Source organism: Uranotaenia lowii, chromosome 1, assembly GCF_029784155.1.
Source record: "Uranotaenia lowii strain MFRU-FL chromosome 1, ASM2978415v1, whole genome shotgun sequence".
Lineage (NCBI taxonomy): Eukaryota > Metazoa > Arthropoda > Insecta > Diptera > Culicidae > Uranotaenia > Uranotaenia lowii.
The window spans coordinates 177,498,034-177,517,157 of NC_073691.1; the positions used below are offsets into that span (position 1 = coordinate 177,498,034).

At 36.6% G+C, this 19,124-nt stretch overlaps 2 protein-coding genes across 3 annotated transcripts in view; both read left to right on the top strand.

Moving 5' to 3' along the window:
* The first annotated feature begins 4,520 nt into the window (after window positions 1-4,520).
* LOC129737757 (monocarboxylate transporter 12) overlaps window positions 4,521-19,124 on the top strand; it is a 45,227-nt gene continuing 30,623 nt past the window's right edge. The window contains exon 1 of one of the 2 annotated variants that reach the window (XM_055728923.1): window positions 4,521-4,791. The gene's annotated coding sequence lies outside the window, so the exon portion shown is untranslated. Of the gene's footprint in view, window positions 4,792-15,420; window positions 16,876-19,124 lie in introns of those variants that run through there. The other variant, XM_055728920.1, reaches the window with a different exon arrangement.
* LOC129737799 (putative CENPB DNA-binding domain-containing protein 1) lies at window positions 6,416-8,152 on the top strand. The gene is made up of 2 exons (XM_055728963.1): window positions 6,416-6,788; window positions 6,857-8,152. Exon 2 carries the CDS (start codon window positions 6,862-6,864, stop codon window positions 7,909-7,911), a length of 1,050 nt encoding a protein of 349 aa, XP_055584938.1. The 5' UTR covers window positions 6,416-6,788; window positions 6,857-6,861; the 3' UTR covers window positions 7,912-8,152.

The window sequence follows — 19,124 nt, forward strand, 5'->3', positions numbered from 1 at the left end:
TGCGACACAACATGCATACCAAACAGGAAAATCAACATTAACTCTTCTGCACAACGTAGTACATAATATTGAAAATAGTTTTTCACAGAAAGAATCATGTCTAGGAGCATTTCTAGACATAGAAGGAGCATTTGATAATGTCTCGTTTACATCAATAATGGATGCGGCACTACTTCATGGAGTGCCTAGTGTTATAACTAACTGGATTAGCGCAATGCTAAGTAACAGGAATCTTCATTCGTCTTTAAGACAGGCTTCAATAACAAAAGTTAGCACACGTGGTTGCCCACAGGGAGGTGTACTATCACCTCTTTTGTGGAACCTAGTTGCAGACGGTTTGTTGAGAAAACTCAATGACCGTGGAATACCAACCTATGGATTCGCAGATGATTATCTTCTGCTGGTAAGAGGTTTGTGCATAAGCACATTATTTGATATAATGCAACAAGCTCTGCGCTCTGTTGAACGATGGTGTTCTCATGTAGAACATTCAGTTAATCCTCTAAAAACTAACATTGTTTTATTTACTAAAAAACGTATCACCCGCGGGGTGCGCCCTCTGCTGTTTTATGGTTCCGAAATCACCGTGTCTAATCAAGTTAAATATTTGGGTGTCATTCTTGACTCCAAATTAAACTGGTCTGATCACATCGAATTCAGAATCAAAAAAGCATGCATGGCCTTCGGACAATGCCGACGTGCAATCGGAAAAAACTGGGGACTCAAACCTAAACATATTCACTGGATTTATTCCACAATAGTAAGACCAATTCTGGCCTATGGGTGTCTAGTGTGGTGGCAGAAAGGAGAAGTTGCAACAGTTCGGACTAAACTAAATCACCTTCAAAGAATGTGTCTTTTGGGGATGTCCGGATCGTTCACTACAACTCCTACTGCAGCACTAGAGGCTCTGTTTTCTATCAAACCTCTACACTTGTTCCTAAAACAGGAAGCCTTCTCATGTGCTTTTCGTCTACAGGCAGTTGGTCTCTGGCTGTCAGGAAATATCGAAAGATCATCGAGTCATACAAATGTGTGGCCTGAATTAGTTAGATTAAACAAGTTTAATCTAGCGCCAAACGATTTAACACTCTCGAGTAGTTTTCCCTACATGGGGTTTAAAGTCAAATTTCCTTCTCCTCAAGAATGGTTATCAGGTTTCGTAGAGGACCAAATGTCCTCTCATATTGTATTCTATACTGACGGTTCATTATCAAACGGCCGTGCAGGTGCAGGAATTTACTGTCACGAGTTGAACATAGAATATGCTCAACCTCTAGGAAAATATTGTACAGTCTTTCAGGCTGAGCTATATGCTATTATGTATGGAGTGCAAATTGCACTTCAAAAGAAGATTATGTTCAGAACAATTTATTTCTGTTCAGATAGCCAAGCAGCTATCAAATCACTCAGTGCTTCCAGTTCTAGATCAAAACTGGTAATCGCATGCCGGAAAGCAATCGAAGAACTTGCTGAAGGCAATGGATTAAACCTTCTATGGGTACCCGGACATAAGGGAATTTTTGGAAACGAATGCGCCGACGAACTCGCTAGAGCTGGGTCGGAAAAGGAATTTTACGGACCAGAGCCGGCTGTCCCAATATCACCATGTTGGTTCAGAAACCAAATTCAAACTTGGTCCTCTAACCAGCATGAACGATACTGGGAAGAGTTGGACACTTGTCGTCAAACTAAATTATTTTTAGAAAAACCATCTCCAATCATATCGAGTTACTTATTAACTTTAAATAAATTTCATTGCAGCATCTTGATCAGAGCACTCTCCGGTCATTGTAAACTCAACTATCACATGCACAACATTCAGCGTGCTGAATCTCCAGTATGTGGTAGTTGTGAATCAGATGTGGAAGATCCCTTCCATCTTATATGTAACTGTCCCTCATTTGCCAGACTACGTTTTCGTACTCTGGGATCTTACGCTTTAAGCGAATCTGAGTTTAAGAAATTAAACTTAAAAAACATTCTATCATTCCTTACCGAATGTAGAAAAGAGCTTTAATGCTAATAATCCCTAGTGGAAAGGCTTTATGCCATCTTAAATAGATTGAATTTATTTCTTCCTTTTATAGGTTTTTCAGGTTTCTCAGGTAAATGATGAAATCTTGGATAAAAAAAGGCTAGGCACAATTTTCCCGTATGTTTGGATAACGTGCCGCTATTAAGCCTACCCCTATTCTGATACCTGATACCTGCATGGAAGAATCCGAGATATTAGCTTCCTTAGCCAGTTTCTGGATTGATCTTACGAATTCCGCTTCACTTTCGTCTTGACCAATAAAGTCTGCTTCATTTAATATTGGAACAAATTCTTTTGCTCATTGTGGCGCTCCTAGTGGACGGATTTGGAAACTTTTTTAGCCCACGTGTCGGGAAATTCATTACCTTTCACCATGTATTTATGTCATAACACCAAACGATAGCATTTTGTAAACAACCGCCATGGAAGCCGAACGGAGAGATCAAATTGTGCACAGTTTTCTTGAAAATCCATTGTTGTCGGCATCGAAGCTAGCTAAACAGCTTAAAATGCCCAGAAATACCGTATGGTGTGTTATCAAGCAGTACAAGGAAACATTGACGACGGCTCGGAAGCCGCATTCGAAGCGTCGGAGTGGAACTGTCGACCGGAAACTGCGTGGGAAAGTCATCAAGGCCGTCAAGAGGAATCCCAATCTTTCAGACCGCGATTTGGCCAATAAGTTCCATGCCGCTCACAGTACGGTGCGACGAATTCGTCTCCGGGAAGGAATAAGGTCATTCCGAGCCAGCAAACAGCCAAATCGGACGCTGAAGCAGAACAATGTGGCCAGAATCCGTGCTCGAAAGCTGTACGACCAAGTGCTGACCAAGTTCGACGGATGTAAAGTCTGCTTCATTTAATATTGGAACATAAACAATTGCGTGTAGTTCAGTCATTTATTAACGAATTCATAATTTGTTTTTCACACTGTAGCATTTTCTTTACTCTTTCATAAAAAAAAATTAAAAAAATTATTCATTGCTGTTTCGAAGAAATTCTCGTACTCGTACTCGTAAGAAAACTGTGCACAATTTGATCTCTCCGTTCGGCTTCCATGGCGGTTGTTTACAAAATGCTATCGTTTGGTGTTATGACATAAATACATGGTGAAAGGTAATGAATTTCCCGACACGTGGGTGAAAAAAAGTTTCCAAATCCGTCCACTAGGAGCGCCACAATGAGCAAAAGAATTTGTTCCAATATTAAATGAAGCAGACTTTATTATCACTTTTACAGTACGTCCAGTACCTACGCGGCATTCCACTTCCCAGCTTCCTTGGACATGGTCTATCAAGGAGAGACTGTTTCACGCGGTAAAAAGTCGCTAGACGGCAGAGAAGCAAATTGGACACTATCGTCTTCGTGTACATCTTGCCGTTATAGCGTATACTATACTACTGCATTCTTTATGTCAATCGGCAGATAAAGAATAGAAATATAATTCCCACAAAAATACCCTCAATCGTCAAAAACAACCCAAAACAGACTTGAATTTTTTCCTTTTTTACGGGTCATATTGTAATTACATAATTCATAGTTCGTTTTTGTGTTTGATGTTTGTTTTACTGTTCATCGATTGAACTCCAGACTGATGAATAATCTAACTTTGCAACGCTATTTGCAGTTTTGTATGCAACTCGTCGTAAAACTAATTTTTTAGCACTTGAAATAATTATCTGGTTTAATACCATTAAATATGCATAAAAAATTTAAAAATATTTTTGATCATTACTTTAATTGTATAGAGTCTAAATACCGGTATCTGAACTTTTTATATATCGTGGTTGAATTAAAGGACATCTTTGGATAGCTTGGATTCAGTTCCGAAAAAAATGGTATATTCTCAGAGTACAAAAAGTCAAATGTTTTTTTCTGTTTGCTATTAAGATATCTAGCTTGATGTAAATCAACAAAGGGCTTCGAAAGTTTTGATACACTCTTGTATTCATATTCTTATCAAAAGCTTAGTGCAAAACATTATAATTATCGAAATATTGAATGTGTGAAAGTGATAGTGTTTAAAAAAAAAGTGATAGTGTTTAACCAACTGTGTTCGTCTTACCCGACTTTCCCCTATCACATCTTTGGTTCAAATGTAACGGTTTCTTATTCAGAGGCAATCGACAAAAAACGCGATTCAAATCGGGAGAAAAAGAAGCCAAATGTACTTGATTTGGGAATCAAAGTAAAATAAATATGTTTGAATCAACGAAAAGTTTATTTTGTTTATGAATACATTTGTTTTGAATCATTATTTAAACGAAGAAATGGAACCTTGTTTTATCTTATTCTGATGCATTCATTTTTTTTTTCTTTCGATTATTTTTTTTCAAACTGGATGCGTTACGTTCGTTGTGGATTTAAAAAAAAAACATGTTCCTACAAACACAAATCCATTATCAATCAGGGTGTGAAATACGCATGACAGGACAATGCGACCAAAACATATTGAAACCCAAAACAAAAACAACCTTCGAAAACGCCACTCTCGTCATCAGATTGTGAATAATCGTGAGCAAAACAAAACAAGTGCGTAGTCAGTATTCAGCCGTGTAGTATTTCTTCGGTGTAATCTCGATTCCGGGAAGGAACAAACAACAACCGCTTTCGAATGGCGTAAAATCCGGTTGTTGCCGAAACGGAGAAGCGGATATCAAAGTCTAAATACTGACCATTTTTTTAAATGCCTAGTTGATTGTTGTCCAGCTGTCTTGCGCTATCACGGTGAAAGGATTAATCAAAACAAAAAGGTATGTACCTGCTATGGGAGTCGGTTACCAAGAGTCATATGGTTTTAGGATTTTCATCGTCATCAGCAATCAACCAAACCAAGCAAACTCATCCAAATCGAAATGGGTTGGAAGAGAGAATTATTTTGTTTGGTTCTCCCATCGAGTGCGCAAGTATGTTAGGTAGGTCCCTATCGTACCTACCTAACATGATGGCACAAAAACTTACCAACACTAAATACGAAAAGCATGCGAGAAAACCCCTATTGGCGTTGGTAGTTTCAATTTTCACAGCCACTGTTGTTTTTTACCTTACGATCTTGAATGTTTATGATTTCTACTGAATTCAAAACCACTGATTGGACCTGAGCACATTAGCGTCATTTTGAATGCGGTTTGCTGAATCAGTTTGATGTTGATTTTTAACGTTGCTTCGGCCTTCAAACTCAAGTTTATTCATTGTCTGGTTGGGCCCTTATTTGAGACAATTTCTACAGAGTATCTAAAGAAAACTGATAATAAATAATACATATGAAATTGTACCTCAAAAGTGAAAAAACTCGGGAACTATCGTGCTGCTGATGGTCAATGTAAGCAAAAATGCATCAACAACATCAGTAGAATCACTTCCAGATTCACAGTTTGAAAATATTTTTTTTTAAATAACTTTTGAACATGTTGTAGTGAGTACAGATAATATACAATGTAGAAATCAAAATGTGATATGAATTGAAAAAAATGCAATGATTTCTATCAGTGTAAAAAAAGCCAAAAAAAAAAGAGTAACAAGAAAGAGCAAAAAAAATCTACATCGAGTTTTTTGAAAGCTTTACTGAAAAACTGATGTTTTACTAACTTTGTACGTGCATTAAAAAAAAGTAGCAAGAGTTAGTGTCGCTACAAAGATGGAGTCTTGGAAGGATGAGAGCATCGACACATGGTGAAGGCATACAACCCTAAAGAAAATTTGTCTGATGTGCATGATGTGTTGAATCATCATTCGCAGCAACGTGTCTTTTTATAGAAAGTTTTTTTTAATCCCTTCTTGTTGTGATCTTGTGGCTTGGGAATTTCGTTTTTTTTTGTGAAGATTTTTTTTTTACATTGTTACTTTTTGTATGTTGTTATTCTGATACTTTCATATGTCTTGAATGCAATTTATGCTTCTTTACTCAAAAATATTAAAAAAAACTACAGCTCCCAGAAATCTCACCCTTTTTCAATTTTGCTTATTTAAAATAAATATTTGGACGATTTCATTATCATAATTGTTTCATGTGTTGGAAGGTTATACCAGTTAATTTTTTTTTCTCGGGAGGCAAAAGCGGTAAAATGTTTTGGATCATTTCTTATCCTTATCAATTTTGGAATGGCAATTTTTTGATTGAGTTTGATGAAAGCTGTACTGAAAAACGGAAGTTTTACAAACTTTGTACGTGCATTAAAAAAAAGTAGCAAGAGTTAGTGTCGCAACGAATATGCAGTCTTGGAAGGATAAGACCGTCGATTACGACACATGTTTCTTTCAAATTGTTTCTAGTCAGACAAAATTACCTTACTAACCAAGTAGGTAACTAAAAACTGAAAACAACATGAACCTTTGTTTACGTTTCGACAGAAACAACACTGACTAGATGGCAGCAGCGTCGCTCTGCCGCAGAAAACCATTACTGCCTGTTGTGTCTCGTCTCGGGTTTGTTTTCTGAGGCATTTCTCCGTTACGTTCGACCGAGTAGTCTAACGTTCAACTTTCTGACACCAATACATATCACGCGATACGTTCACCGCTCATTTTACGGCATTTTGCTTCAACGGCCCTCTTCTCTCGATTTACGGCTTAAAATGTATCGCTGCTGTATCGGTAAAAAAAACCTTTTTTTCGATGTTGTTATACTCGACAGTTCAGTGTTTTCTCATAAAAGCTGCTGGTTTTGGTTTGTCCCTGAGTGTTTTATAGAAATAACTGATATTAAATATTTGCTGGAAACATTGGAAATAATAAGGAACATTTTTTGCTCGTAAGTACATTTCTTTGTATGTTAAAGAAAATAGAAATATTTGTTTCTACCAATTTGCTTTTTTTTAGATAAAATGCCACCAAAACAACTACCAACTACTTCGAAGGCTGATAAAAAGAGATGCCGTAAATCAATCACGTTGGGAACTAAACTAGAAGTCTTACGTCGTTTAGAAGCTGGACAGAAAATTGTTGAGATTCGTGATGCTATGGGACTGGCAAAATCTACCATTCAAACTATTCGTGCGAAAAAGAAACACATTGAGTCATATTTGGAATCTGCTGCACCTTTAAATATCTCGAGATTCACACGCCAAAGAAATTGGATTGTTGAAACAATGGAAGCACTATTGATTTCGTGGATTGAGAGCAATAACAAACGAAATATACCAATGGGTCAGAAGATGATCATGGAAAAAGCTTTGAGTATTTGCGATAGTTTAAAGAATGGAGATACCGGGACCGAATCTTTTGAACATATTTCGTTCAAAGCTAGCCGAGGATGGTTTGACAGCTTTAAAAGAAGATTTAAGTTAGATAATTTAAAAATAAGTGGTGAAGGAGCAAAAACTTTTGAGGGCGCGTCTGAGGAAAATACCACAACTTCTCAGGGTGCTTGTACACCTGAACCTGATTTAGAACTCTTTTCGTGTGAGGAATTGATCCAGGTAAAATTAGAACAAACCCCTGATGAAGAGATAGAAAATGATGTTTCCGAGCAGCTAGCAACGGAAAATCTCAGAATTTCAGAGCGAATTATTGAGAAAGCTGCTTACACCCGTGAGTCTGACCCCCTTTCATATGAGGATCTCATCGTTGAGGTGAAATCGGAACCAGTCTCCGATGAAGAGACAGAGCATGTTGTATCCAAACAGCTAACATCGGAAAAAATCTCAAAAGCTTTTTCCTGCTTCGAACAAGGAATACGCATCTTTCTCGAAAACGATCCTGACTACGAACGTAGCGCCAAAGTAGCTCTAAGCATTAACTCAGCCATCAAGTGTTATAAATCACTGAAGAACAACAAAAAAGTTCGGACACAGTCAACTCAAACTAGGTTCAGCAGCTTTTTCAAACCAGTCCCATCCATGTCGACAAAAAAACAGAATCACCGTTTCTCCTAAGAGGAATCTATGTAAGAAAATCACGTGTTAGGAGTTGACAACTAATTTTCAAGTCAGTGGAAAAGTTAAGTTTCAAAGTCAACGAGTTGACTAACTGAAGTCAGGCTTAATTGGGTCTCATTGTTGTAGATACCTTTTCCATTGATTGCGCGAGATGAGGACAGGATCTCAACTTTCAAAAAAGTTGAAAGCTAGGATTACCTTAGCCCTCATTTGGGGTGCTCTTAGCCATAAACATGAAACAGTGTAAAAAATATGTTTCAATAAAATTACAATAATGTTATTTATGAAATCTCGTTTTATTATTGAAAAGAAAAGAAAAAGATTACTGTGCAAGAGAATTGTACATGAATCCTTTTTTCACTTAAACTATGTTTTAGGAGAATTGATCTTTTTTTCTATTTACTTATTTGTAACACTTTACCAACGTTTTCGCATTCGTGTCAATGTGGTTTAAGTTTTACAGTGTCTCATATTTTTTTCGAAAATCTTTGCTCGTAAAGAAAGAAAAAATCTGAGATTTGTTTGTTTTGCATCACGCGTTTATAAATTTCAAAATTTCATCCATCCAAACATTATTTTTCATGATTTCAGTTAGAAAAATGTAAAATTTAATTCGAACAAAACCATAAATTACTGCAATTGGTGCTTTATGCGTTATGACATCACAAATATTTCAAAAAATAAAAATATTCAAACGTTTTAATTTGATTTTTCATTTACAAACAAAGTTTGTTGCAACTTACCACTTTTTCTGAGTAGGGTGAAAATCGCAGGTTTTTGTTAATTTAAATACATATAACTGGTGAAACCAATCACTTTTCTTACTACGTCAATTTGATGTCCCATTAACCTTAAAACTTTCGATGTACAAGCGGTATGATTAGCTGTGGACATTAAGTTTTTAAAAGCCTGTAAAGTTGAGAAGTTTTGCATGATGCCCCAGTTGAGTGTATCGCATTTTCCTGATAGCAAAATTAGGTTTCATTGAAGCATCGATATGCCGAAACTTAATGTCAAGTTTTTAAAAGCCTTTGAAGTTGAGAAGTTTGGCATGATGACGGTATCGCATTTTCCTGATGGCAAAATTAGGTTGCATTGAATCATCGATAAGCTGAAATATAATGCCAAATCAATACCTAAATAAGGTATTGAAACCATAATTTTAGATTTTAATAAATCATGTATTCTCATGACAATTAATTTGAAAACCTACATGGTCACCAGATTTCAGAGCACGGAGCACCAGCAGAAAGTCACATTACCCTCATCCGTCCCTGAAATTTTTACCCATTACAGTCCCTGGATGGAGTATAAATTTGACGCTCCTGACTAAAACCGCTTTATCTCTCTTGTTTCCACACTTCAGTTTTCCGTTATTCAAAATCTTAGAACAAAAAAAAACAAAAAATAAGATTCGGTTAACAGACTGTAGATCAGCTACGGAATGCTCAAAAAAAAATTCTCTTAGTGTCCATGAAAGCTGAAGTTGGAAGTTATACGTTGGACATAAGAATAAAAAATTTCGAAATTTTTTAAGATCATGACCACAAAAAAAGTAAAAAAGTAGTTAAAAAACCGTACTTTTCAATCAATAAACCGTCAAAATTCCGTTGGAAATTTGTAACTTATTTGCATCCTTTTTTCAAGAAGTTTACACATCCTTCTCTGAGAATAACCGTGATAGAGAATACTTTTCATACATTCCAGAGTTAGCGTGTGACATTCAAGTCAATGGAATTGATTACAATAATGTTTACGAAGGACTTAAAAAACTTGATGCTTCTAAAGGAGCCGGGCCGGATGGACTCCCCCCATGTTTCCTTAAAAACATAGCCGTTGAGTTAACCGACCCTCTTCTACTTCTTTTTAACATGTCGTTAAGTAATAAAAAAGTGCCCAAATTTTGGAAAAAATCATTTTTGATCCCAATTTTCAAGTCCGGAAAAAAATCAGATGTTCGAAATTACCGAGGAATAGCCATTCTATCTTGCATTCCTAAACTCTTCGAATCAATCATAAATGACAACATGGATTCTTCAAAGAGCGCTCTAATGCATCAAATCTTTTCGAATTCGTTACATACGTGATCAATTCCATGTGCCAAGGCTTTCACGTTGAGGCTCTTTAAACTGATTGCAGCAAAGCTTTTGACTACATCGATATACCCCTTTTGATTCTAAAATTTAAAAAATTGGCTTTCATCCAAATCTTCTTTCTTGCCTTCAATCATACTTAACCGATCGAACACAAATTGTTTGCTTCAAAAACGAATTATCCAAACCCGTAACTGTAACCTCCGGTGTGCCTCAGGGGTCTCATCTAGGACCTCTTCTTTTCATACTATTCGTAAATGACATTTCCTTCATTCTAAAACGGATTGAATTCCTTATATATGCTGACGATATGAAACTTTTTCTAAAAATCAAAACAACCGAGGATGTTGAAGCGTTTCAAAACGAACTCAATGTGTTCTATGAATGGTGCAACAAAAGTCTACTTCAATTGAACGTTAAAAAATGCAACTCCATATCGTTTAGTAGAAAACAAATTTACCCACTCATTGAAACTAAATTAGGCAGTGAACCGGTACAAAAATGCCAAATTGTAAGAGATCTTGGTGTCATCTTGGATTCGAAACTTACGTTTTTAGAACATCAGAACACTATTATTAATAAAGCTAATTGCATGTTAGGATTTGTTAAGCGTTTCGGCAACCACTTTCAAGTTCCATACACCATAAAGTCACTTCATATATCTTATGTACGATCGATGTTAGAGTATGGTAGTGTCATATGGAATCCTCATTCAAAAAATCACGAGCAACGTCTTGAATCTGTTCAAAAACAATTTTTACTGTATGCACTCCGTAAAATAAACTGGATCACATTTCCTCTTCCATCATACGAATCACGTTGTAAGCTAATTGACATAGAACCTCTCAGTAAACGTAGAGAATTTTCTCAAATTTCGTTTTTAAATGATATTGTTACACAAAGAATAAACAGTCCTGAATTACTCTCAAAACTCCATTTTTATGCATCCTCCCGTCCATTAAGAAACAAAAAATTATTTTACATTAAATTGTATGACAAGGACTATGCAAAATATCAACCCATTAATCAAATGATGTACCAATACAATGCAGAAAGTGAAATTATAGACGTAACAATGAATAAAACACAATTAAAAATTGCATTTAAAAACAAATACATACAGCTACAAAATAATAGATAACATTAGTTTTAACTAGTTTTAAGTATTGTAGTCTACGAAGTTTGACGAAATAAATAAACAAAGGAAAGAAAATTGTTTTAGTTATACCAGATAAATTTTGGAAAGAGGATTGGAAAGTTGACGTAATTTGGCACATGTTTGCATTTTAGATTGTCAAAATACGATAAACAGGATTTTTGACAAATTTCCAAAGCCACGTGCCACGTATAACTTCTAACTTCAGCTTTCTTGGATACTAAGTGAAATATTTTTTTGAGCATTCCATAGCTGATCTACAATCTATTTACCGAAGCATGTTTTTCGTTTTTTTTCTTAGACTTTGAATAATGGAAAACTGAATATTGTATGTGAATAATGTCTGAGAAACATATTTGAGGTTTCCAAAACTATAAATTTTGAAAAAATCGATTGAGAAACAAGAGAGATATAGCAGTTTTTGTCAGGAATGTCAAATTAACACTTCAGGGACTGTAACGGGTTAAAAATTTCAAGGACGGACGAGGGTTAAAACAAAATGACCCCACTTGGGTAAAGAACTATAAACCATGAACCCTTCATCTTCCAAAAAATCCCCACCACCCACGTGCTTTAAGAGCTCTTTATCGTAGTCTATGGGCTATGGTCTAGGCTTACCAGATACTTTTAGAAGAAAGCGGGACTTTTCACGAAATAAAGCGGGACATTTCACGAAAAAAGCGGGACATCGCAGAAAAAAACAGGACATTTTGGAAACTCTGAAAATCCTAATTTTTTTACCATTTCTATACATATGTATATGATCCTTCAGCTGAAATAGTGAAATAGAAAGAAATGAAACATGGATAAATGAAATTTGTTTGAAAAATTGAATTCTCAAGAAAATTGCTAACACTTAAGGTGAACATTTTGTAGCTCAGAGTAATTAAAAATCTGAAATTTGATTTTGATGAGATTTTTCATTCGGTCGGTTGTCTTATTCTATTTTATTCGAAATTTGACTTTTTCCTTAAGCTTTACATTCAAGAGGTTCTGCTAGGATTCCGGAGATAAATCTTGAGTCAGCTTCATTTGGAAGCAACTTATAGAATATTTTCTTCAATCGAAAAATATTAACATTGCTGAAACTTACTCAAAGAACGCTTAACTGAACCAAATTGTTTTGATGATGTTAAGATAAGCTTGCCAAATTGCCCAGCTATATCCGGACTTGCCCGAATATTTGACACAACATTTTGGAAAAGTTCGGATAGGCTCCGGTTGCCCGGATTTCGTAGAAATAAGCCTGGGGTTTGCACAGATTTATTGATTTCCAAAATTGAACAAATAAACTTAAATTAAAACTTAATTTTTCATTTTTTCTTCCAAAAAAGATTTTTTTTTGAACCAGTTTAATCTAAATAATCATGAACAGTTTATCAGAAGTTCAAAATACGATTAAAAATCTTCTTATGTGTTTTGTTTAAAAATATATTCTCAAGTGTATTCTTTTTTATGTTTATTGAAATTCAATTATCACGTGGTTTAGACCGAATTCGCTCGGATATTACTCGGATTTTGGGTTGGAAGTTTAGAAATAAGATGCTTGGATTATGCCAAGTTTTTGATAAAATTGCCTTGATTCACCCGGTCCACATGCAACCTTAAATGCTAAAAAATGAATGAGTTTTGCAATCTTGTCTTAAATAAACTTAAAAAAACTGCTAGTTTTGAGGAAAAAAAACCAAAAAAAAAACTTTATATTAGAATGATTATTTTAGACTGAACCATTGACGCTGAATTTAGGTTTTTCTAGTGTAAGTAAGTGAAAATTATGAAAACTGTTACCAATTTGATTTTTAAAGCTTTATCGGTATCATGTTCTTTAAGAAACAACATTTCTAGTTTTTAAAATCATAAATGGATGAAAGGAGATTAGAAAATAGGCAAGAGTTGAGAGGAGAGATTTCATATTTATTATTTATATTTTCATCAAGCAAGGACCAACTATTTTGAAGTGGTAGAATCGGAGAAGGTTGAGTCTACCACAAAAGTCTCTCAGGAAAAAGCGGGACATTTTGAGAAAAAGGCGGGACGGCGGTACATTTACTAAAAAAGCGGGACATGTCCCGCTTTTGCGGGATGGATGGCAACCCTAGTTAAGGGTGCTGCGTTTTTGGTTATTGGGGTGATTGTTGGCTTGCTGTCGGTTATTTTTCCATGCTTCTCCAAACTTTTGTGGGGCCTTCCGTGGGTAGTTTTCTCCAACATGTTCCAAAAATGTGCCAAAAATTGATGACGGAGTCCGAATTTTACCGCAATGGACGCGGATTTTTTCACCGATTTACGCTATTAACACTAATTTTTCTGACAAAATTTCAATTTCATGTGATAGCCTGTTTGCTTTTCGCGGAAAATGTGTGTTTAGTTTTATTAAAAATAATTTTCAAAAAAAGATACCTAGTAGAGGGATACTTTTTGTGAAAAAACAACCATATGTTCTTCTTCTTTTTTATTGTTTCACTGTATGATAGCATGATAGTCTTGCACTGTTGTTTGAAAAATGCACGTACAACAGAAAAGAGAACTGTATCGAAAAGTCATTTGCAACTTTTAGAACTAGTTTACTCAAAAAATGATTGAACTTTTTCTGTGTGCATGCAAGCAAAAGTTTGTTTACATGCTTAAAAATAAAAAGTCCTGTGTAACCAATTTGTTCTGATTAGTTTCATCTTCGCTATGGTTCGTATTGATCTTGAAACTAGAAAGAAAATTCTGCACACTTGGTACACTGAAAAGGGTGTCACCTACAACAAAATCGCAAAACGGTTTAAAGTACACAACACAAGCGTGAAAAATATCACCAACAAATATGGCAACGGATCGTCCTTGGAGGATCTGCCTAGATCCGGAAGAAAACCTGATTCCAGTCAGCCCCAGTTGGATGTTAAAGTAGGCACTCATATCAAACGTACTGGTTAAAAAGTTCAAAACCAGCATTGGGATGATTCAGAGAATCAAGGCCAGGAACTCCTTGAAGACGTAAAAGAAGCTAAAGGTACCTAAGAAATCAGTAGAGCAACAATATCGAGCAAAAATAAGGCCACGCAAACTTTACGAACGGATTCTGGACAACAGCAACAGATGCATCTTAATGGACGACGAAACAACTACGTCAAAACAGGACTCAGGAACGCTTCCGGGCTACAACTCTACACGAAATAGACGAACGGTGGATGATGCCGACTCCACCATTGCGATGAAAACCGATGATCTGCGGTCAAGCAATTTCTTCAAAAAAGGTACAATAAACGCTCAAAGATGAATTCTTGAAAAAAATTGCTGCCCCTATGTATATAAAAAGCATCAGTATCCCCCTTTCAGACAATAACATTCAATTCGTCGAGAAAAACATCACTTCACCAATTTGTCCAGATCTCCGACCGATTGAACGATACTGGGCGATTGTGAAAAGGATCTTTAGGAAGAAGGAGACAGTTTCTCAACAAAGCATGGAAGAATTCGAGAAAAATTGGAAGGCAGCATCCAAGAAATGCACAAAAGCTACTGTGCAGAACCTGTTGGAAGGCATTTCATCAAAAGTGCGATCATTTTTTATTACTTTTTTTTAACCATGATGTTGTTTCTAATCGTACTAATCTTCCATAAACCAAATAGGAAAAATCAGAATAATAAACTTATTTCATTTCTATTCACAGAAAGATGTTGCTAAAGAGTTTTCGATACAGTCCTTACATGCGTCTGCTGCAATATTGACAAGCAAACCGAGAAAATATAAAGGTTTAAATTTTATTTCGTTCCATCAGCTGTTCCAACGTTAGATCGTTAGGTTTGCCAGACTGTCAATTCCGGTTTTGTGAGGACGCATGCCCTCGTATGAGGGGACGCGGACGTCAGCTCTGTTTTGTTGATAGTATAAAAATTGGGTTGTATTTGTATATGGTTGGTGTTACACAGTAATTACGACGACACCAATCGAAGAAGGGAAAAGATACATTCGCTCACTTTGTATCCATGGAACCATCTCTGTTGGATGGGTGGTTTTGGTTGGGTTTGGTTTGGGTAGCGGGCGATTGTTGTTGTGTTTTCCATTTCTGAGAATCTTCCGGCTGATTTGTGCTGTGCTGGTGTTGGTGCGGTCCGCTACAAGTATGAGTGCTAGTCGACAACAACAAAACAACTTAAAGATAGGGGAGAATATCCAAACCATCCATTCACTCTCCGCGTCGTCTGTGGCGGTTTTCCTACTCTGCTCGCTCGAATCGTTGGGGCTACTTGCTCGCAACAAATGTTGATGATGATGACTTTTCAATAAGTCTCGAGAGCTCGTCCGATTCGCATCGTTTGAATCAGCGCCAGGTTTAATTTCCCGTGTAGGGGGAAGGATTATAAGGAAACCTTTTGTGTTATGGTGGAAAGATTTTAAGTTGTTACTTTAGTAGTATGCAAGGTTTTGTTTCCTTTTAGGTTTATTTTCGATTTCTTTTGAGTGATTGATTTGGGTTTGTGGAACCATCGGTGAACTTTTTAGTAACAGTGTCTGTAAGTAATCTACGTACCTCATCGTAGACGGATTGGGTTTCGACGTTGTAAGACAGAACAAAGATTTTCCGAGTGGCAAAGTATTGTCAAGTTCAGGGTAAGGCGTCAGATGAAGATTGAACCAGGACGGCAGTCGTATTGTCTGCTTTGAAAGTCGGTCACAGTCGAGTGAACGTCTCTCGGACGACGTTCACCTTTTCCTACTTTAGCTCAAGCGTCGAACTTAAGAAAATGGTGCTACTTCAAGTGTAATTGAATGTGATTCCTAGAATAAGAATCCCCTTTAACCAGTTTTACGCAACTAGATAATCACTTCTGGGTAGCGTATGTGCAGCAAAGTTAGCATCATTAGCCCAACAACCTATCGAGCAGTGAACGGAAAATTTCGCCAAAGAAAAGCCGCCTACCGGACTGCATGTGGTTACATAAAGAAGAAACTACTAGGTGGTACCCAGTGTATACGCCAGCAGCGGTCAATCGCAGTGATGGTAGAAATGGGACACCACAATTAGCGGAAGCAGGTCACCGATCGATCACAGCAACTGTCCTATACATTGGTCGTGGAGGTTGAACACGGAAGAAGAATCCTTCCGACCGTCATCATCCAGTGTACGAAGAGCGCGTGTGTTTGTTTGTGTGTGTCACTCACGGACAAGGACAACATTAAATCTTGGCTCGTGGTGAATCACCTTCATCATCGTTCCCAGTGTTTTTCCGTGAACCGGTCGTGGATGAAAATAGAAAACCCTACACGGAATCGAGTCGAGAAAATTTTGCCAATATAAAGAAAGAAACAGCGGGCGGGCACACGTCAGATGAATGGTTTTTAACATATCGCTACACCTAGCTCTGAAAAGGAGCGCTGTATCGGGAGCGCAAATATCAATATACACGTAAAACAGCTGAGCGGAGCAAACTGGTAGGGTGTATTGACCTCGCCCAAGTCCGCAATTGTCGATGCACGACAATAATTGAACGAGACTACGACGCAAAGGCTATAATTATAGGCTGTTAAAGTTAAACATCAGTGAGAAAGAACATAAACAGTGTACACACCTGCGAACCAGTCGAACAGAAGCGGTCAATTCCAATCAGTGCCGATCATCAATCGATAGTCTCCGAGGGTGCTTCTATGCTGCTGCTTTAGTACTAGAGGGACAGTTTCCTCCATCCATCTTATCCGCAACAACGACGCTCGTTTGCCTGTCTGTAAGTACACACTTTCCTCATTATCGTCTCCCGTAGGAAATTTATCTAGCAAATAACCAACTGTACATATCTAGTTGCCTTAGAATCAACAGGGGGTTGTTATCATCGGCAATCACATTCTTTGAACCCAGGCCATGCGCATTTCGTTCGCGTTTGTGCAACTGATTTTCTTCCCCGCGCGTCCACGCGTGAACGTCTGTTACCAAACAACAAAGCCACCCAACACAGAAAAAAACAACAACAAAAAATGAAACGACTTTCAACCATCTTTGTATTTATAAAACTTGACGCCGTTTGGCAACCTCCAGAAATCGTTCACATTTTAAAAACGGTTTAACTTCATGTTAAAGATAACAGCGCTGGCTACGATCGATTTGTTTGGCTCGAGCATGTTTTGTTGACGACGCTTTTTGCGGTCGACGCGCTAGCTTTGTTTTGTTTTCTTGTGCGCTTGTTTTGTTAACCATTCTTGATTCCTCCTTTGTTTTGCTACGCACATTTCCGTCCAAGTGCGGATCGATCGATGTTCGAATGGGAAGTGGAGCGTCCTCGTTACTTTTTTGTCGAAGCGTATTTATTGTCCTACATGATTTATTTTTGAATAATTGTAATGTTCAAATAATTTTATGTATGCACGAAACCTCAATAAAATTCTTTATTAAAATACAAATGGAAGAAAACGAAATTTCAAAAATTTCAATTGATTTCATAAAAGTTAGTTAAGAAACAGAAAACAAAAGTCATTCAAAATTAGAGGAAAGTCGGATAAGACGAACACCCTGAGATAGAATCGCAATAGACAATCAGATATTGCTTTTTCATTGCAGTTTTCGTGGAGATGGGCAGTTTTGGTTGTTTGCTATCGCATTAACCATTGGAATAAGTAAGTTTCCTTCATCAAGACTGTTTTATGGCAAACTTCACTTTTCATTAATGGTCGGGAACACGGACACCACGAGGAAAAGGTACATTTTGCCGGAAAAACTGCTATAAAAGTGCATAATATTGTGCGGTTAAATATTTGAAAACTTGTTTAAATCAAAATGGAACCAACTGGTCTTTTTGAGATGCTGAGAGCTTTTCGACCGACAATTGCTCTTGCCAAGGTCTTATGAAGACATATGGAGGAACAAACCGATTTGATATACCTGGAGAAATTAATGTGTCCGTTTTACCCGACCTTAAGGTGTCCGTCTTACCCGCTTCAGTAATTTTTTGTTCAAAACGTTTGTTGCTCAAGTCAAGCCCTTTGAATGAAATTCGGTTATTTTCATCCAGATGGCTAAGGAGGAGCCTAATAAAGTCTCCACTTTGAAAACGGTTGAATTATTCGAAAATGTTGCGAGCTATGAAAGATTTTCTGGGGAGATAAAATTACATCAAAAAATGGATCCTCATAGGTTTTGTCTGTTTTGTTTACTGTTATGAGACCATGCTCGATGTAAATAAACAAAGGATCTCGAAAGTGTTGATGCACTTAGGCGAACATATTCCCATCGTAAGATATGTACCAAACATTGTAATTATCGAAATATTGAAAATGTTCGTTTTACCCGCTGAGCCTGTCTTACCCGACTTTCCCCTATGAGGCACATGAATGTTAAAACTATAATCTTTTTACACTTAACTTACCGGAGTTGGCCAAATGACGGTTTTTAAACTTTGAATTATGATTACGCCCAAGATTTTTTTCCGCAAATTTAGCTACAGGACTATTTTTATTTTTAAAATGCAAGTATTTTTCATTATTATAATTTTCTTTAACATTTTAAGTAACATTTACATGAGTAAATTTGAACTTTTAGTTTTGTATGGGAAAATTGAATATTTTGTACTGAAATATTATCATCATTTTTGTTTCTTTTGTGGAATCCAGCCTGCTAATGAGTTTTGTACCAATTTAAAAATAAAGGAAATTTTCAGCTGAACGACTTTGTCGAAGACCTTAACTTCGTATCTGTAGAATCCAGAAACTTGTAATATTCTGGAAAGGAGCAACTAACTTCCAAAGTACTATCACCTTAACTCCCGTTGATAGTTCGAAGAAGAATGTTCATTGATGTCTTTCATGATATCGAGTGTTGCTTTGATATTCAAAAATAGAAATCAAGAAAACCTTTTCAATAAGTTACGATACTACAGTAACTTATTAGTCAAAAAAGTTATAAGATGTTTAACATTGATATGTCTTTTGGCATTGAAAAATAATAAATTCAATTGACATCACTGCTAGTGCTCCGCATATTGCA